Genomic DNA, 20,740 nt, shown 5'->3' with positions numbered 1-20,740 from the left:
CAACCCCCAGCAGGCTGCGGAGAGGCGCGGAGCGGGGCGGGCTGGCGCGCATGGGCACTGCGCCTCTCCAGCATGGCTACGGTGCTGTCCCGGGCGCTGAAGCTGCCGGGTAAGGGCTCTGCACCCGCGGGAAGGAGGGAGCCCCGGGCCGCGCCGAGCCAGGCCAGGCGGGGCCGGGGCACCCGCCTTCGGGCCTGTCGCCGGCTGCGAGGAGGCGCGGTTGCCGCGGCCGGGGGGCGGTGGGTGCGTGGCCCTGGTGATGTGGCGATGTGTGGCGAGGCCTGGCGCTGGGGAAGGGGCTGCCCCGGGGCGCAGAGCGGTGCGGGGGGCTGGCGGGTCCCCGGCCGGAGGGAGGGCTGCGTGGGCAGCGGCTGCGGCGCCGGGGGGTCGTGTGCGGCGGCTGAGGGGGGTCTCGGCCTGTGAAGAGCCGCGGCGGGACCGTGAGGGAGCGGGCGCAGAAGCGGGCAGGGGGCTCAGGACAGTCGCCAGCACCGCGAGAAGGCGTTAGGCCCTCTCTGGTCTTCTGCCGGGTTTTACCCCCGAAAGCTAGGCGAGGAGTGCGGTAAGTCCCGCTGCAATTATCCGGGTAAATGTTTAAAAGTCAGCCTAGCAGCTCTGCATACCTTCCAGCCAGAGATCTTCAGCGAGATGAAAGGATATTCAAGTATAAGGGACCATTGTTTTGGGCAACCAGATCTTTCAAAAGATAAGGCAGTGAGCAGCAGTTCGACAAGTATTCTCTTCAGTGAGGATATTAAAAGGGAATGAAAAGACATTGCACAAACAGATCTTGAGAGCGTGCTAGTTGCTGCTAGGTGGACTGGAGACTGTGCCAATGCACCTGGCTGCATTAACTCCAATGGGAAAATGCCTCGTTGCCCCTTCTGGCCACATCTTGCCTGCTTGCCTGTCTTTGGGACAGCTGTGGGACAGAGACAGGGCCCAGCTGTGCACGGGCAGGGCAGGGCTCCTTCCCAGCACCACATATAGTCCTGCAGTGCCCCAGTCTGTGAAGCTACATTCAGTGGGCAGGTTATCTTTTCCTCCTCCACTTGGCCATTAAGATCACAGTTACGTCTTCAGGGCCCTTCCCACCAGCTTTCAGTGACCCATACCTCGAGTAGTTGTTTTTTAGTTTATGTAGTGCTGGTTAGATCTCAATTCAAAGATGTGGTTGCAAATCAACTTATTCCTGTTTATATATACGTATTTGCCTAAATGGGAAGGAGTACATTTCATATTAAGTTTATTTAGGAAAAGTGCTAACTAGTGGGTATAAGTGTGTGTGTTAGAGTGTGACCACTGGAGAACCGTACAATAACAGGTTTAGATCTCTTCTGGGACCTCTGGAACCAGTGTGATCTATTTGATATCTGCTGTTCAGGGGCACTGACTTGGAAAAGAGCCCAGGCCTTGCAACTCCAGTTAAGAAACAGCTCTTGCATCAGTCCTTATGTTTAATTGCGTATATCATGCCTTGTTTGTGTGGTTAACTCTTGAACAAAAGTGCAGCTTTTCAATAGTGATGAGAAAGCAGAAAGCCTATTGCTATAGCTGTTTTTTCTTGCTGCATCTCATTAAATTAATTACATCAATATGTGGCAACTCTTCTTCCCACAGGTTTAGAAATATGTCTGCAGTACCCAGTGACTGGTGCCTGCCAGCTGGGGAAAAAAAGAATATACAGAACATGAACTGAGTCCAAAAGATACTGGAACCAGTGTGTCATGACTGGACTAGCACACTGAAAATTGTACTTATCTAAAGACCAGGATTTACTCTTTTCATTCTGAAGTGAGTGCAAAGAAAAGCCTTTCCAGTAAGTCAATAACAGAAAGAGGATTACAATTAATATCTTTCAAGCCATCAGCACTGGAAATTAGTATTTCATTATGAGACCTGATTCCAACACCAGTCAACTCACAGATGCCTCCTTTCCAAATCATGTTCACATGATTTATCTTTTCTTCTGTGAGAGGTCACATTCTTCTACTGCAATAGTTGAAAGAGCTGCCTGTGCAAAAAGTACTATTAGGCAAACACACAGGGGATTTTCAAAGTCATAAAGTGCAGTTTAGAGTCCAGCTGCCCTTGAAAGTCACTAAGTTTGGGGCATTCTTTCTCTTTTCCCTTTGAAAACCTCCCTCTTCAGTATTTGCCTTTTCTTCTAATGGTTGCAAAAAAAATAATCCAGGGCAACGTGACCAGTAATTTAGCCACAGATCATGAACAGCAGTCCTTCAGATTGATTTTACCACAGGCCACTGACTGAGAACCTCTGTTTTATCAGTGGTGCTCTGGAAAAAGCTGGAATTCAACTTAAAGCAGGATGTAATAGAAGCGGTTTATTTACTACACCTGTAGGACAGAACACAAAGCAGCAGGGAAACCGACTTTACTGACTCCATCCCTGTAAGACTGGTGCAAGGTTTATATGCACTTAGTGACACTTTTCAAAAGACAGATAACAAGATATGAGTTATATACATCTGTTACACACACAAGGCCACAGAAGTGCTCAAGGTAGTTCTGGAGTCTGTTTTCTTTAGTGCAGGGACTAATTTATCACAAGGTTATGCAGTGATTATAGTTTCAGAGATAGGGTGAGAGTTTGACTAAGAGGCCAACTCAGGTCCTAGTATTTCTGCTTCCACGATGGAAAGCTGAAAACTGCATGGGAGAATTGAATTTTCTGACAGCTGATCACTTGCAGCAAAGGCAGTATTAGCTTTCTCTTGATGAACAAACTGTCTTCCCCCAGCCTGAGCCTTGCTGATGACTAGAAAGGAAAAGAATTTGACTTCTGGAGCACTTATCAATAAATTGTAATTCTCTGAATGGCGTGAGACTGCTGTTGTTTCCACACATTGTTTACTTCTTTACGTGTCACTACTTATGCTTTTCTATTGAAAAATCACTTGGGAGTGGTTAGTGGAAGCCAGGTACGGTATCCCTCCTTTCCACAGCAAGTGGCCTAAATCTGAGAAGAGCTGTGTTCCTTCTGCCCTCTTTCCAGCCAGATGAATCATGAGTTACGTTTCTCTGCATTGCAGAACAGCCTCAGAAGGTTGGGCTGAGCACATCCTCACCAGCCCTCCAGATGCACTCCCAAAACACCTCCAGATTGATTGTTAGGGCTCTCTCCAAACAGTGGGAGATGAGCATTTGAATCCTCTTGAGATTAGATATGCAACTGGTTTTCCTGTGTGCTAGGTTAATTTTCCAACAACCATTGTTAAAGGGCAGTGTCTTCCCTCCTTTTGGCTTAAATCAGCAGGGCATTTTATGCCTGACCATACTGAGCGGCTCTGCCTTCTGAGAGTGCCAACTAACCTTTTGAGGAAAGTTGAGGAGAAGGAATGCCAAGTCTGGCTTAGACATGAAATAAGACTGAGTAGTTCTCTGCTTTATAGGTCTTCTGTAACTCAATAGATCCTTTCCTGTGTAGATCAACAAAAGCTGTAAGTCATTACTGTGTAGTAGCTGTTTTCTACTCTCTGATCAGTGGATTTTCTTTCTTAACTGGTTCTCAGCAGGAAAGATATTCCTGTTACAGATTGTCTGTGGTGTCTGACACTATCATTCATGTTCCCAGCATCTCAATCCCAGACAGTTCAAGGAGTGGGTGACCCATAGTTTCAAGGTACTTTCTATCTCCTAGAGATCCAGAACAAATCTGTTCCAGATAAAGCTCATTTCCTTTAACACTTTCAGTTGACCCAAGGATGAACAGCAGGTTTTAGTCTTTGGGGTTGACTGTCTGGAATTAAAATAATGAAACAAATCACAGTATTTCTGAAGTATGCTGTTGAGTTCTTTTACTCAGAGCATTGCAGGTTCCAAAACTGGGAGCAGTCTGGTTAACGTAACTGCATGACTTTGGCTTCCCAGGATAAATACTATTTATTCTTGGACCAGCAGCATTTGTTTTTCATGCCACTCTGACCTGGCTTGAACTGGCACATCTGGATCTGTAGGGAGAAGCTACAAACACCCTGCCATTAAGTCCTCTCTGGAACTTCTTGTTTTCTCTGAGTACTCTTCCAGCAACTTGTCAGTACAACCTACTGTGTAGACATCTGAGAATCACACTGCACTGTCACTGCAGTCTCTGAGCAGAGACCTGTGTGCCACTGGGGTTGGTGGCCTTCTTTTTCACTCACAGAATGAAGCTGGGGTCATCAAGACTTCTGAAAAGCCCACATGCATATCTAGGGCAGATTTATGTGAAGCAATGAAGTGTCTCACAGGGATACACTGGATCATCCCATAGAAATGTAGTATCTTTTAGCTGGGTGCTCTGCCTCCACAAGGAATGGGTTTTTGGAGTATGTGTGCACCAGATTGTTTTGACATGAGTCTTTTGTAAAAGCCCCTGATTCAAAAAGGAAGGGTCTGGTTTAGATATGTGATCTGGTTGGTTACCTCTGTTCTCTTCTGCTCAGTGTGGGTGGATTGTCCTTGCTGCTCCCACTTAGTGTGGTGCGTTTGGCCTTTAGTGGGATTGACAGTTTTTCTTAAATCCTAAAATTGTCACAGAATGCCATTTATAAGTGCTAGGGCAAGAAGTGGGAAAGAAATGGGATCCACGTGCCCCAAAATAAATTCTAGGTGATGCAAAGTAGTTATGTTGCACTAATTAGATGCTACAGTAGGTCTGTAACTGTGAGTCTGCCTGCAGCAGGAAAACCAGAAGTAAGGCATATTATCTTATGCAAGAAGAATATCATGAAAGCCCTTAAATTTCTGCTTTGTAAAGCCTTCCCCTCATCTTAGTGTCTGAGAGCCATTACAGCTTGCTTGGTTTTGCTTATTAGTTATGGCTTGCATGTATCACTTAAAGCATCTTTGGGCACAAGTTAGCTGTCTCGGATTAGCTTTAGGCAGAGGGAAATGAGGCAGATGTCTGGGATAGCAAAATCCTGCCTTCAAATATGAGAGAGAAATAGGCTGAGACCCTGCAGATGTCAGAGTGGTGGCCATGGCTCCATGCCCAGCCTGGTGGCACAGGGCAGCTCCCTGAGACGTGATCCTCCACTCGTATCTCAGGGCAGTAAGTCTGCGTGAACTTGCCTGCTCCCATAAACAGATGGCCCTGGCCTCATGCCAGTATGTATGACTGGGCTCAGCACCTGCCCTCGTCACACGCCCTGTGGATGTCTAGGACTTCGGGGAGAAGTTGTCCATGTGCCAGGCATCTGTGGGGGAGACACCTAGAGCTTAGCTACTTTGTCGTACCACCACCTGAAGGCATCAGTGCTAAGTTACCTGCCTCGGCAAGGCCAAGCACAAGCTGTTGTTGGCTCTGGTGGGAGCAGGAGCAGAGCAGTTCACTGGTTTCCCACTGCAGGGGTTGGAGCACTTCCACTCACAGTGCTGAGCCATACAGAGAAGGTGGTGCCTTAAGAGAGGCAGCCCGATCACTTTGGACACCAGCATGTTACTGACCCAAAAGGGTATAGTAGAAGGCAGCAGAGCTGCTTGGACCAGGTTGGATGAGCAGGGAAAAAATGAGTTGCAGATACACAGACTGCAAGTGGTGAGAACCCGTGTTGAGAATAGAGGTTGGCAAATGCTAAAGGAGTTCAGAGTCTGAAGTCAGGAGAGTGCTACTACAGTTTAGGTACTTGGAGCGTTAAGCATGGCTTCATGTCCGTGTGTCTCATTACCAAACACGAAGTATTAGAATGAAATCAGCTGTGAATTCCATACATATATATATACACAAACACATGCATGTGTGTATATGTATGCATATACTTATTTTATATATATACCTTTGTTTTGGGAAAATAAACTATTGGCATCTTTTTTTCCAGCAGCTGCTACTCTGAAACATGTCTTCTTTCTCACACCTCTCACTTGGATCTATGCAAAATGCAGACCACACAGTCTTTCCTTCTGTATCACCATCCTCTGCAGCCTTTTGTGCACTGAGATCCTTCAAAAGTGAGGATCTCATGTTTTATTGTCTCTCTCTATCTTTTTCCTCAGGAAAGAAGAGCCCAGACCTTGGGGAATATGATCCCCTCACTCAGGCTGACAGTGATGAAAGTGAAGATGACCTGGTACTCAACATCCAGAAGAATGGGGGGGTCAAGAACGGGAAGAGTCCTCCTGAGGAGGTGCAGGACCCTGACTCCGATGTGGAGGTTGGGATGACAAAGCAGCACACGTCAGAGAGCGCACCTGAGGGTTATCCTGCAGAAACAGCTGGGAGTTTGGAGCAGAAGGCTGTTCCCTCCCTCATGCCATACCTGCGCACAGCGATCTTTTTGCTCACTGTGGTGATCTCGATGATTCTTGTGTTGGTGTGTGCGTTTCTAATTCCCTGTCCCCCTAGAGACTTGCATAACACCTGGAACCGCAACCTAGGTCAGGGAGCAGGTGAGAAAGCCCCAGGAACAACATCTGGCGTGGGGGAGGTGGCAGCTTCCAGGCTGGGCATCGGCGGGAGAGACCTATCTGGGAGAGCCAGCTCGGAGCAGAGGCCCTTCCTCACCACTGCAGATGCTCCGAGGTAATAGACAGGCGGCTGTGTCCTGCTCACTCTTCAAGCTGAGGCCTGTGAAATCTGGCATCAGTAGATAACAGTGCCACAAAATCTTGTTTCTGTCAATATCAAAAAGCATTTTTACTCTTCTCCCATCCTGCCTTTTTGTCTGGATGGTGTAGTCTGTTCCAGATAGAGATGGCCCAGCCCACTTGAAAACATAGGGCCTTCCTCCCTACATCCTGGGTTTCACCAGCACCTCCATGCTGAAGTGTGTGGGTGTATTCAGGAGAAGAGGGATAGAAGTCTTTGTGTCTCCTAACTGGCTTAACTAACCTTATTTCTTTTGTCTTGTCCTGCTTGAATCTGTAAATCAACATTTGGGATCCTTTGTCATCCTATACCAGCCACTGGTAACATTTCTAAAGTATCTCTGATTCTGACCTCTGCAGTAAAGTAACAGTGGGTTGTGAAGTAATTTCTGCCAGGTCTAGATATGTCTCTCCCTCCTTGCTTTCTTCCCCTGGCTCTTGAGGCTAAGACTTTTTGTAAGATACGTGGATCCCACATCACCTCAGAAAGTGAGGTGGGAAGCAGACATCTTGTTCTGTTGGCTTTTCCAATTTCCCGTTTCCTTTCTCTGTCCCAGATGCAACATTTGCTTTTCCATGGGGTGGTGGGAGCTTCCTGGCATTGGTGGTTCCCTGGCAGACTCTGTGAGGCTTGGCCATCCATGAGTCTCTTTTCTGGGCCAGCCCTCTGCTCCCAGTGTGGAGAATGGGCTGGATGGCCTTTTTGACAACAGTGCTGTGATGCTGTGTGACTGTTGCAGGTGGTGTGTTATCCCCGCTGGAGCTGTGTGATGTGAACGGTGATGGGCTCCCTGACATCCTCATCGTCTTCACTGCCTTGATGAATGCTAGTGTCATGGGTAAGCACCACAGCTCCTTTCCGTTCCTCTTTCTGTACTTCTCAGTACAGACTTCTGTACTTCTGGCTTATGCACGGGAAGAGTTCCTGCCACTGCAAATCCACTACATTGCTCTTTCCAGAGTTCCTTAAAATGGTTGGTGTGCCTGTGCTTTGTCATGCTGGTCATAATTGTTATTACAAGTGTGCTTCCATACCTGTTGGTTCAGCATCATCTGTTTCCCCTTATATCATTTTGGGGCAAGTCCATCTCTTGATCTTGTATTTGTGCACACTTGGTTTAAGGGCAGAGATAAAGCAGTCAGAAAGCACTGCCGTACAAATAGCAATTGGAAATAAGATGGTGGTTTTTCCCCCCTTTGTTATCTTTCAGAGCCCTTCACAAAAGAGCTCAGTCTTAACTACCTCCATTTTCCAGATGCAGAAATAGAAGTGTGGAGAGAGGAAGCAGCTTTACAAAGGTCACAGATGGGATTCAGTGGTAGAGTCTCGACTCTTTCCTAATCTGTGGTCCAGTGTCCTAGTCACTAATGGGTAACAGGAGCAGTGATGGCAGAGCTGACTGTTGAAGCACTCTGGTTCTTCTGAACTAGCCAGTTGCTGGCCAGCAAGGAGCATTACATATGTTTTTTTGGAGCAGGTGTAGGCTGGTGTTGCAGGCAACACCCTCTCCTTGCTGCCTTTTTCTCCAGGTCACTCCATATACTTGCTGGGCTCCAGATCATTGTTTCTTCACAGATAATAGACTAGCTGATTGTGGGGAAGCTACTGTGCTTCGCTGTTTAGCAAGTTTCACCCTTCTTCCTCATCCTGGCTGCTTTTGCTTTCTCTGTTAACCCTCACTCTCCTCAGGTAACATAGTAGCATCCTGCTGATACTGGCCACTGTTATCCAGCGACTGCCAGGTCCCCTGACATCCTATTGCACTGGGCTCTCTGCAGGCAGAGACTCAGCCATGGGGTGGGATCTGACCTTTGCTTTCAGGCAGTGTGGATGTGGCTAGCTTGAGCCACTCAACTCTGAAAGCTAGAGGTAGAACTGATGCTCAAAGACCAAAGGCAGCACGGACACAGCCTCCGATGCAAAGGGATTTCACTCTCTTTCCTGCCTCTTCCAGGTGTTTCTAGGCCTTCTGTAACTGTGGTGGCCCTTTCTGGTATGAACGGCAGCACCTTGTGGTCCATCCAGCTTCCAGAGGAGACTCGGAATGTGCAGTGCAAAGGGCTGTCACTGGGGGCAGCCGCAGAGCCCGTCTGCCTTGTTACAGGAACATCAAAATTCCTCAGCCTTCTTAGTGCTTCCACAGGTAAACTATCACCATATTCGAAATATGCTGCTGCTGTTTTGTTTTATTAAAGAGCATGAGTGATTCTGTGCGGGCACTTCATGGTGACTGTTACCTAGTGGCACACAGGAAGGACTCAAAACACTAATGAGCTGATATACGGGATATGAGATTCCAAACCATTGCTACTCCGTGGCACCATCTTCATCCTACCATCGCAGAACATTTCAAAGTGTTAATCTTATCCTGTAGCATCCCCATGGCATAAAGGACATTGAGCTAAACACTGTTAGTGGAGAAGTTATATAACAACAAGCCAGGAAACCTTCCAAGTATTTTGGCCCACAGAAGAATTTACTAGATGTGAATGAATATTGTGTTTCTAATCACTTGATCATGTGCACCTCCATTCTCTGATTGCTCTTTGTTCTACCACATAGTTCTCTGGCAGAAATATTCATAGATAGGTATAGGGATGCTTTTAGAATCAAAACAGAGAATGGAGAGATACTAGAAGCTTGGATTTAGGTGACAGATCTAGCCAGTGAGCAGCAACACTTTTATTTAAATTGCTTTTAGGGACAAGATTAATTGCACAGTCCTTGCAGGGTCAGAACCATAGGCTGTCTCCTTTACCAGCACTAGTAGTGTTACTAATGTACCCAAATGTTTGTAGGTCTGGCCTTTGGTTTCCTTTGTGATGCAGGAGCAAGCCCTATCTTACACAGCAGCAGAAAAGCATTTTTAAACTATGATTGAAAAAGCAGAAGTGTTGGGAAAAGAATCATGGAAAAGTAAAAGCACTGAATTTCATTTTGCTTTCTTTGAGTGTTTGTTTGCCAATTTGCAGATCAGGTTTTACTGAGTTTCCAGCTGGGTCTGTGCTGGATTGCTGAACCATTTGACATTACGTCTGCTAACATGCTTTTACCCTGAGGTGGAGTGAGCATGCCATGCTGGAGTGGTTATTAGCTGCTGGGAATTTAACTGAGACACAGATTTGCACTTTGAATATCAGAACTGCCCATCTGTTCCCTTTCCTGGCATCTACCTACAGGCTTTACTGGCTGAGAAAAACAACTGCTGTCCTGCCGAGCAGCACTCTCATTTAGGTTCTCCTTCCAAGAGTGAACCTCTAATATTCTCTGCTGTTTCAGGGATTGTTCTGGGCTCAGGTCTTTCTAGAAAGATGCTAAGAAGGAGGCATAGTGGGACTTGACACATGACTCAAAGAGAGTCTGAAGAAAATGCTGGGGGAATAACTTTGCTTCCCACTGCTGCCTGCCCCAGTTTGTAGGCTTGTCTCATTCTTCTCAGAGAATGAGAGAAACAACTTCTCTTGCTCCCTTCTTCAAGAAGGTTTTGTGGAACCCTCTGGGGATGCCTCCTGGTTCCTCAAGTGCTGCAGGTCTCTTTAAACCTATTCTTCCCACAGGCAAGACCATCTGGACGCTGAACTCCATCCACCTTTCAAGTGGGATCCTGGCTGCACCAGCTGCAACTCTTCCAGATGTAGATGGAGATGGGATTAGGGATATAGTTGTTCTGGCTCTCAAAGAGACACAGGTACAGCATATCCCTGCTCAAGATTTGGAAGAACCTGGACTGTCTAGAGGAACAACAAGGAGCCTAATGTAGAAAGGCTGTACCAGGAGCTGCAAGAGCCCCTAATTTTCATTTCCTTAGATTTTGCTGAAAAGCACCTTTTTTTTTTTTTTTTCCAATAGGTCAGAGCAGGGAGATCAAGCAGTAATAACACTACCTGCATTTCTTATCAGCTGGGAATGAACAGAAGTGTCATTATTTACCCCTGGATGAGACTTGAGAAATACCTGTTTCTGTTCAGTGAAGTGAGTGTTTAGCAGCAGTGTAGGGAACCATGTTGAGATAGATCACTGGAGAAAGGAGCATTCAGCTTATCCAAGAGAAATAAATGCTTGTGGGATTAATTCAGGTGCAGATTTCCTCTATGCTTATCCCTTCCCTCAAATCTAGCATTAAGGTTTATAGGGAACTTAAGGTTTTTTGGGGTTTTTTTTGCAGTCAAGAGAAAAGCATGAATGTAGGGCTTCCAGAAAGCCAAACTGAGCAAAGAGAAAGAGACCACTAGCTAGACCTTGCTGTGGGGGGAAAGAGCAATGGAGCTTCATGCTGTGGGGACCAGAGAAGATTCTGAGAGCACACGTGTGTGAAAGCACTGCTAAAAATCCCAATACCTCTCTCTTTGCAGCCTGATGTGTTTTTCATCTTGGTGTCAGGAAAGACTGGGACTGCATTGGGTGGGCCTGTGAAGTACAGAACCAATGGAGAAGGGAAAGTGATTGGCCCCCAAGTCCACATCACCAGCCGAGGAGCCATCTACATCCTGTTTGGTTTTGGTAAGATGCACCTTGCCTCTGCAGCACTTCACCTTACTGAGAAGACATTCATTTAATTAAAATGGCCCAGAGCATCCCTGAAATATCTCTACTATGACTTCTCCTGTAAAAGCTAGGAGTAGAGGGCATGGCGTGTTTCCATGGTGTTGCATAAGTTTCCATGGTGTGGAAAAGTGTAGGAGCACCAATACCTGCTAGCCTGGAATACCTTGGAGTTTCTCAAAGTCATGTCATGCCAGGGAAGTTCCAGCTGTGGGCGTTTCTTTGCCTTCTGTCAGAACTGCAGTGGTCCCAGGGACAACTCTGTGCTATTAGGACGTTAACTTTTGCAGGTAGGACTCTTCATCTTTACTTTTCCTGGCAGGTAATGTTCAAGCAGTTGCCTTAAGGGATATCTTTACCCAAGCCAGAAACCGGGACAGCTTTCCTGCAATGCTGCAGCAGGAGGAGCCGGAGTGGGAAAAGCGCAGATCTGTCAACCTGTCAGAACTCATTGACATTTACAGGTAAGAGACAGACTTGTCATCCTGCTTCTGCTGGGAGAGGAAGTGGAAAGCAGACACCTCTTAGTGCTCCTAGAGATGATTCCTCCTACTGTCCTTTCCATTGTCTAGTTGATAACAGTACTCTGGGGAACCCCTTGTTTACTCCCTCTCCTGTGGTTGTCCTAGCAAAAGAAATGCAGAGTATGATAAAAGGGAGTCCTTTGCTGCTTCCACTCTTTGTTCCTTTCTTCCATCCCCTATGCATACCTGGAGGAAAAAAAAAAAAAGTGTTCCCAACTAATGGAGTCCTTTTGGGAAGCTCAGTCTGTGTACAGTGTTGTAGGCCTGGATTTGTCTCCTTCTTCTTTACTGCCAAATTGGGGTCAAGTTTAGCCTGGTTAGGAATAAAAGGACATAACCAATGCAAGCCTCCAGATCCCATGCTTTTATAGTAATTCAAGATGTTTAGAAGACCGCACACTTGAATTTAGCCCACTTAACAGAGAAACCCCCAAAGGAAGCTAAGCTCCACTGGGGAAATGATGGGCTTCTCTAGGGATAGTTCAAATCATAGGTAGGATGAACTGTCTTGTGGACAGGCAGCTAGTGCTGAGATGTGCAGATACAAGCCTCATAATCTCCTCTCTGCTTTCCATTTGTCCCAGTGGTGGTGTTGACTTCCTGCAGATGATGAAGACACCTGACACAAACTGCAGCAACCTGCTCATCACAACCAAAGAGGGCTTGATCCTACTGCGGGGACAGGACCTAGAGCCCTGCTGGACCCTGGAATTGCAGAACATCAGCAGGTTACATAATGGGAACATTTGTGTGTCCTATTTCTTCCTGTACCATTTCCTGCCTATCACTTTTAAGCTCATGTGCTCCTTACAAAGCAATTAAGAAGAATTATCCAAGTCTGCAGAGAAATCTGAGAACTGGATGGAGGTGTGCAGATGCGTTGCTGAGCAAGTGAGGAGGGCAGGGGGAGCAAGGAACAGAAGGCTAGAAACATAAGCCATGTGCTTGTGAGTGACCACGAATAAGGGGCTTGATTCAGGTACCCAGCATTGCTGTCCTGGCAATGTCATGGTATTGGAATTCAGGGGATTACTGGTGTGTGATTCAGCCTATCTGGTGTCCCAAGCAGCCACTTGCCAGCTCAGTGGAGAGGAGCAGTTATATTAATGACGTGAAGTATGTAAAGAAGGTGTCTGTGTATGGCCTTAAATTCTTAAAGTTCATTGAAAGTTGAAAACAAGCACTCTGATGGCAGTCAGCACATCATTTGTACAGAAAGTAGACCTTAAAATAATACCATTTATTCTCTAATTTCACACATGGAAATTAAGTAATTTGCCAGATCTTGCAGGTTGATATGAGCTGGAAATTTCATCTTGCCCAGTATTAAATATTTGCAAAGGGCAGTTGGGCACAGTTGAGGGAAATTATGTTGGAAACAAGTTGCTTCCTCTGCTATCTAGAGGAAAGAAAGCAGCTCTCAGCTCAGTGTTACCTTTCTGTCAAGAGCATCTACAGGAAGGAGGCACTGGAACTTCATTAAGCAAAAAAAAACAGCTCGGTTTGATATCAAGATCATGTCCGCATTCTTGAGGGCTGATGAGTGACATAAGCAATGGCTTTAGGAATGGCTTGTGGCTAGCTCATCATGCAGGGGGGAGAGGAGATGGACTAAAAGTGTTTTGGGCCCAGAGTCTGCAGTCTTTTAGGTGCATCTGGGGTCTAGTTTAAAGGGTCAGTGTGTACAGACTAAGCAAAGCCAGTTCATAGATGCTGTAAAATGAGTTATACACAAGAAATTTCTAAATGGATCCACTAATTAATTGGAAAATGTAAATTAATTCAAATCAAGAAGGACTGGAAACTGCTTTACCTCTTCCATTCACAGAATCACAGTGTAGTTGAGGTTGGAAGGCACCTCTGGAAGTTGTCCAGTCCAACCTACCCTCTCAAACAGGCTCAGCTCGTGCAAGTTGCTCAGGGCAGTGTGCTTTCAGGTTTTAAATATCTCCAAGGATAGAGACTCCACAGCTTCTCTGGGTAGCTCGTATTCCAGGTTGCAGCACTGCAGCCCTGTTTTTTCTGGTTTTGGGACCTTCCAAGGGACAGAGTACAATGTGTACAAAAGCTGCCAGACAGGCATTGAAAATTAATGATAGCAATTCTTGTTCAGTGCCACTCTCCTAAAGTCCTGTACTGCCTGTTTTCTCAGAGTTAAGAGATCTGGTAGACTGAACGTGCTGCAAATAAGTATTAATTTGAGAGGGTTGGGGTTTTTTTTCAGGACTTAGAGTAGTTCTGCTTCAGCAACACAGGCTAGGGGACAAATTGAGCTCAAGGGTGTCACTGCAGAGTCAAACAGATTGAAATCAAGTTCCTCATCAGAGAAAGCCTACAGAGCCAGCTGAGATTTCCCCTTTTCCTGGGTAAACCTGCCCCAAGGACACCACTCCAGCCAGGCAGACTGGGAACAGTCTCAGAAAAACAGCCTGGCTGCTGCAGATGTGGTGCATTTCCAGATAGCTTTTGACAGAAACCCTGGAAAACCATAAAGGAGAACCAGTAGTCATAAAACAAGGGTGAAGTTCAGAGACCATGAAATTGAGTAAGCAGTGGAAAATTGTGTTTTAAGTGGATGTTTCAGATGAGAGAGGATTAATAGCAGGTTGCTGTGGGGATTACTGTTGGGCAGGTATAATTACTAGCCTTCTGGTTCAATCTCCCTCCAGGGGATTTTTCAGTTGATTGGTAGCATCTAAAACACATATGTCTCTCTGCGTTCAATTTGTGGGATCTGTTGCTGACTGTAACCCAAAAGCGACATGAGAAGAGGCACCTTAGGAAGTGTTCTACATTTGTGTCAATAGGATAGAACTACCTACTACTTCCTTTAGCTGCTGTAGAGCTTTCAAGCTGTAGGAGTGTCCCATGATGCTGCCTTCAAAGTGTTGGTTCTGGTTGCCAAAGGTGTCTGTAAAGTGAATGACATTTTTTGATGTACTAAGTATAAATAGTCAAGCCACTGCTGTAATGTGGCATTGCTGTTCAGGAGCCATTCTGGTATGCACATTTTAAAGGGGAAGCTGGAAAAACTGGAGAAAAAGGGCTGGAAAAAATGCTTTAGCTTGGAGGATTTAAGCAGTGGGTTTGCATGATCAAAGAGAAGCCTGAGAGGTGAGTTCATAAACATGCGTAAGTAATGGGAGCTAACAGGCATTTTAATCTTGCAGTAGCAAGAACAAGTGGCTCGGAGGAAAAGCCATTCATGTTCAAGAAAATGAAAATGCAGGCATGTTTCTTTGGGTGAGATTAATCATTAGAACGGACTGTCACGAGAAGTGATGAATTAATCTCATCTTTGTATTTCCGTAGCAAGCCTCATGGCTGGTAGATCTCATCAAAGTCAGCCTACTGATACTTGGTTTATTGGGTGAAATACAGAAATTTGTCATAAACAAGAGGAGGGGGCACATACTCTGGTGATCCTGCCTTGCCATAAAATCTCTGATTCTGTGAATTTTGAGAAATCATTTGTGCTTATTTAGGACCTAATGTTTAGCTGTTGTGAATTTAAGGAAGACAGAGATAAGACTCAGAAAGCCAAAGGCAAGCAAGACGGTTAGAAAACAGCTATAATGAGAGATATTCAGTAGTATTTTGCCACCCAGAAGGGAAAGGATGAGAGGGGACTTCATTTAAACTGCTGAAGTTATAAAAAGGCTTGTAAAACTGCCAGAAGTAAGAAAACAAGGAATCATGACTTGACATTAATGGTGACTATATTAAGAGCCATTTCACACAACTTGGGCAGCCTCAAAAATACCCTTTCAGCAGAAGGTCAAATTTGTCGATGCATTTTGAAAGGGCTGGGTAGTTTTTTATGACAACAGCAAAACAGTACAAGTTCTCACACTAAGGAAAGACTAATATGGAGTCATGTCACAGGGTGATAAACAGATGTCTACACAGCCCAGCAAGGGATGCCCCCTAACACAGGCAGCTCTGAAGAATGGCTAACAAGCACCATGGGCTGCTTGATAATTTTTCACTTTTGTGATCCACCAACAAATGGTTCCTGACAGTCAGAGCAGTTCTGATCTTAGCCTGGCAAATCCTACATTTTTAAGAGGCAGAATCAAGGACTGAAGCAACTGTGCTGCCTTCATCAGAAATCCCTGTTAGTCTGCCATGGCACTGAGTGTTTCTTTTTCCAAATTTACAGCCAGCCTGTACCTGGTTACTTCAGTGCTGACCAAACTCTGGACTTCATGTTGCAAGCACAGACCGGAGATGGGAACAAAAAGGTAAAACAGGTGAAGGTAATGAGGGCGGTGGCGACATATGAGTGAGGGAGTTTGGGTAGAAAGGGACAATCATGCCCAGCTCCTCACTATTCCCATTTCTGTGACTGACACTCTGCAGCCACAGGTGTTAAAGGGAACAAACAGCACAGGCCATGGCACTGCAGGGGGTCTCTCTGTACCTCCCCCCACCTGAGCATCCCTTAATGCTGTATCTCTCTCCTGACTTTGAGGTGGTGGTGGTAGATGGCAAATCTGGCCTGCCTGTTTGGAACCAGGAACTCCCATGGCAGAAGCAACAACTGGATGCATTGTCAGTCATGACTTTGGACAAGAAGTCTGTTTTTCTCTTCTGGGCCAATGAAGCACAGCCTGTGTTACAAAGTTTGGTAAGCAAACAGCTTTCTTCACTTTGAGGTTCCTCTGTGAGGCACATACAATCTGTCTTTCCTCTTGCTTTGACACTCAGACTTCTCTGAGCCTGAACACAGGAATTTTTGTGTGCAAATTCTTCACCAAGTGGCTGGCTTTATAGACAGAAAGCTCATCCACAAAACTAAAATGTTCTGCACAAATTCCTTTTTTTTTTTTTCCCAACACTTGAGATATTTTTACTGCAAATTTGTTCCCAGCTGCAGAGAACTTCTCTGCATGCAGGCACCCAAGTCAGCATGGAGAATTAAACTTCCAAACTGTAGCTTGGCCCATCAAGCTGGCTTTGACAGAGCCAGATCCCAGTCTTAGCACACAGAAGGTGTGGAGCAAATTCAGTTTGAAAAAAAAACCTGCAGGATTTAATCTCTGTAAAACCATAGAGTTTTTGATTTTCTGATTCTCGTAAAGACCGCACAGTGTCAGAAAACCTCTTTATTTCTTAGGTAAAGCTAGAGCCCTCTTTACTACTCAGCTGTAACATTTTGTTTGTCCTTCATCCCAACAGCAACCTGGTCCCAGACCTGAGCGCCCTGTGCTGCACCATCTCTATCTCCTCCATCCTGTTTTTCCTACAGTCCTTTTGGACCTCACCAATGCAACAGACAAAGTCATTGCTTCAGCAGGTGAGTACAAATGGAGGAGGAACTACCTATGCTAATAGAAAAATGGAGGAAGAGGTAGCTATGAGAAACAACGGGGTGTAGTTGTGCTTTTAAAGGTGGAACCTGAAGTCCACCACACATAGGCCAGCAATGGCAAATATTTATCTGAAGGAAGGTCATGTCAATCCCCTACTTTGCAAATAAAAGACCCACCAAGTTTCTTGCACGTGTTTAAGTAAGGAAAAGTCCAAGTTTGATTTCATACATGTTCTACACCAGAGAAGTTCCCTGGCTTTCCATGAAGCTATTTATGATTTAAGGCAGTGCATGAAGAATCGCTCAAACTTTTCTCTGTCATCTCAGATACATTTTTACCTTTGTTGGCCATCTCCTCCTGCTCTCCAGGATAGCAGCTGTGCTGCTTCTTCCTTTTTCTTTTTGAAAGGAGGAATAAAAAATATTTAAACGTGTGTTTCCAGGGAAAAGTGGGTCTCTATACAAGATTGTACAGTCCCTGTTGGATTTCTGTGTTCTTTCTGAAGTAGTTCAACTAACAGCCAGCCTGTTGAACATGACAGGATGTGGGACAAAAGGTCAGTTCATCTAGAACTGAGTGCAGTAGGCTGAGAAGCATAAAAAAGCTGCTACATAGTGATTGATCTAACTGGATGTGTATCAAAAACACAGCTTGGTCAAGAATGAATGGAGTATCATTTTTAGAGGGTTTTTTAGAAATTGGGTTTTCTGCGGTGTGTACAGAGCATTATGCTGTGACTGGAGTGAACTGACTTGCCCGTGCTTTACCAGTTTCCCCTCCTATAAAGGTAAAACAATACCTGCTAACAGGTGTGGGAAGAAAATCTCTCTGAAAGTGAACCTCATTATTGAAATATATGCATCTCCTATAGTAAGTTCAAAAACATCACCTGGAACCAAACCCTTCAATTCCCGATCTAAATTTCAGTTGATTTCCATGGATTTATTTTTTTTTTAACTTAATATAATTTCCCCTGATTAACTAAGGTACATGTAGTTTTAAAGTCAGACTGAATATACCGGCAGACCAGTGGATGTTTTGACTGAGTAAAGACTGTTAAGATTTCCTTTGGAAGAGACGTCATCAGTTACTCCTCACCAATCTTTTCTGTCCCTTTTCTTATGGACCAGTTGGAATTAACGATCTCCAGAAGGACGCATTTTACATCACTGTGACAACAACTGCAACCTCTGAAAAGCAGCCAGGATTTCTCTCAGTCAGCAAGCTGAGCCTGAAGTGGGCCATGATGAGTCAAGGTCGAATGGTGTGGCTGAAGGACACCACCACTCCCAAAATCAGCCGTGGAGAAGTAAGGCGATTTCTTGCCCGGCTGAAATTTGTTGACTTTCCTCAAAAGGTGAGATTGTGCAGAAATCCCTAATGAAACCCAGGCCTTTGGAAATATCTGATCTGTTCATTATAGACATAGTTAGGTGCTCCTTGGGATGCAGAGAGACTGCAACATCACTGGCTGCCCCTTTAGGCATAAGCTGGACAGATTGTGAAGCCCACCTGTACTTTGGCAGTTGGACAAAGAAGGGGATCTTAGAAAGAACAGGGATGATGATGATCATAACGGATGGACAGACTCACAGAGGGAGAGTCCTCCATGTAGTGGTGGCCAGGTTCAGTTGCTGTCCTGTGAATTACCACTTTTCTCTACCAGACTGAATGATAGTAAGTTTTGGCTTTAGTTTCTGTTTGCCTTTCCTTCTTCAGCTGTAGCCTGGTGGTGCCTCAGATTTTGGTTGGACCTGCAGCCGGTATGTGGAATACAAGAATCTGCTCTGTGGATCTTCAGGAAAACTGCTGTGTAGAGGGAATGGGGGCTAAAAGCACTTCCCCTTTCTTCAGCCCTCTGGGGAATGAATGCTGCTGGAGGCAGGTTTTTCCTAGGCCGACCTGTGCTCTACCAGAGGAACCTTGTTCAGAGTCTCCTCCTCCATATGCTGTTCTTGCATGCTTCCTTCCAGGTAACACAGAAATGTGAATTTAGGATTTATATACATATATATATGACCAGGTTTTATATATATATATGTATCAATTTATACAATATATGTATATTTTTTGTATGTTTAATTTATGAATGAGATTTAGGACACTCCTTTTTATGTCCAAGCAGTATTCCTAGGCAGTCAAACAAGCTCTAGGCCTTGAGTGGGCCATGATGACTCAAGCAATGGTGTGGCTAAAGGATGCCATCTTCTTTAATTTTTATATATTTGGAGAGAAGCCTCTGTCTGGCTCCTGCAGGGCTAGTCTTGTCTACAACCATTCCTGTTCTCTTAGCCCTCTTCTCCATTCTGCCCCCAAACTCACAGACAAACTAGCTCTCTGGCTAAGTTACCTGATCTAGAGAAAGGTGGTCCCCACAGCATTTGCCAGCCCTTGTATATTTTTTCCCCAAACCCAGGTTCAGGACAGGTTCACGTGTGTGATACACAAGGAAAAGGATCACATCTTATTTCTGTCTATCCCTAAGCTTTTCATTCATCCAAAATGTCAGTGTAACATCATACTTCAGTCCAATGGGCTGAGTCTCCCTTCGCAAATGCATCACAGCCCGTTAGGGACAGATTCCCAGCAGATCCCCACTGGCATTTTAAACATTGCGCTAGATCCAGTCACAGCAAAGCTGATTCTCACACCACTGCTTCAGAGTTCAGAGGCTCAGACAGAAGCAGAACTGGAAAGCTTTTCTGTGCATTTGACCCCTGCTCTGGGCTCAACTTTACCATTATCTTGCCAGCCCAGCCCTATTTGCAGTTCCAGAGGAATGGACTACCCCCAAGGCACATTTGCTCATAGAACGTTTAGTGCTTTCAGCTGTGCCTTTGAATGTGCCATCAGTCTCCTGTGTGGTTGCTGCAGGGCATCTACATGAATTTTCTTGTGATAGAAATGACCATATAAGAAGGAACCGTTTGGATGCTCCAGCAGCTTCCCACACTGCAGGGCAACAATACAGGAGCTGTTTTCCCAGCGTTTTTCGAGGTCTGACCTTTGATATTCAGCAGAGCCAGGCTGAGATGAGGATTGCAAAAGACTCTTTTGTCCTCCTGGGATGGCACATGTCCTTTCAGCCTGCCTAAACTTCCCCGAGTGGTGAGGTGATGGCAGGACTTTGACCCTCCCTCCAGATGGACACATCTGCTATGGATTTGCTCTCATGGGCTCTTGACACCTCTCCTTGCTATATCACCCTCTCTTTTCTCTGTCCTTACATCTCCATATAAAGCTTCCAGGATAGCCCTTCAGGATTAGCTGCAAGCCCCGAGGCTGGTACTTGGGCCCTGCTCTCTTACTGTCAGAGCCTGTGAACAGTTTGTATATGTTTAATAGTATTTTTCTGTAAATAGCTTTGTATATATTAGCACAACTGTAGCAGTGGCTCTAGGCCTGGCATTTTCCTCCAGACAGGGGTTAATGTGTATAATATATAGTCAGTAAATACAGCTGCATAATAGGAACTGGAAATGTGAGGAAATGTAGCAAAATAGGATTAAACAGGAGGGTCCCTTCCCTCCTGTCTAGCCACCACCTTGCTGGGAAAGGTGAAGCGGCTGTTTCCTGAAGTAGTTACTTTCCTGAGGTTCTTTCTGGGAGAACTGATACTCAAGTGCAGTGACATTAGCTCCCCCATAATGTGAATTCTCTATGCCTGGACAAACACACATCCCCGTTGTGAATAAAGAGTCTGTCTGTATATTGTTGGGAAAATGTATTTGAACTGTGAACTGCAGTGGAGCAAATAAATACTGTGTACAGCA

The 20,740-nt window shown here is 45.4% G+C and overlaps 1 protein-coding gene across 1 annotated transcript; it reads left to right on the top strand.

Annotated features, from left to right (window-relative positions):
• The first annotated feature begins 47 nt into the window (after window positions 1–47).
• Window positions 48–20,740, top strand: FAM234B (family with sequence similarity 234 member B). Its single transcript, XM_051625994.1, has 13 exons — window positions 48–109; window positions 5,995–6,387; window positions 7,326–7,424; window positions 8,541–8,729; window positions 10,144–10,274; window positions 10,939–11,086; window positions 11,451–11,592; window positions 12,237–12,380; window positions 15,815–15,896; window positions 16,127–16,282; window positions 16,834–16,951; window positions 18,098–18,324; window positions 18,687–20,740. Exons 1-13 carry the CDS (start codon window positions 73–75, stop codon window positions 18,690–18,692), a joined length of 1,872 nt encoding a protein of 623 aa, XP_051481954.1. The 5' UTR covers window positions 48–72; the 3' UTR covers window positions 18,693–20,740.

This window comes from Apus apus, chromosome 1 (assembly GCF_020740795.1).
Source record: "Apus apus isolate bApuApu2 chromosome 1, bApuApu2.pri.cur, whole genome shotgun sequence".
NCBI classification, from domain to species: Eukaryota; Metazoa; Chordata; class Aves; order Apodiformes; family Apodidae; genus Apus; species Apus apus.
The sequence above is the reverse complement of the archived record's forward strand: the minus strand, read 5'-3'. Positions and strand labels throughout refer to the sequence as shown.

What these genes read in the sequence shown, in the direction of transcription:
- FAM234B (XM_051625994.1), top strand. Translation starts at nt 73, where the DNA reads ATGGCTACGGTGCTGTCCCGGGCGCTGAAGCTGCCGG. An exon ending in GATGAATGCTAGTGTCATGG is followed by an intron (nt 7,425 to 8,540) that starts GTAAGCACCACA and finishes TGCCTCTTCCAG; the next exon opens with GTGTTTCTAGGCCTTCTGTA. An exon ending in TGGCTCTCAAAGAGACACAG is followed by an intron (nt 10,275 to 10,938) that starts GTACAGCATATC and finishes CTCTCTTTGCAG; the next exon opens with CCTGATGTGTTTTTCATCTT.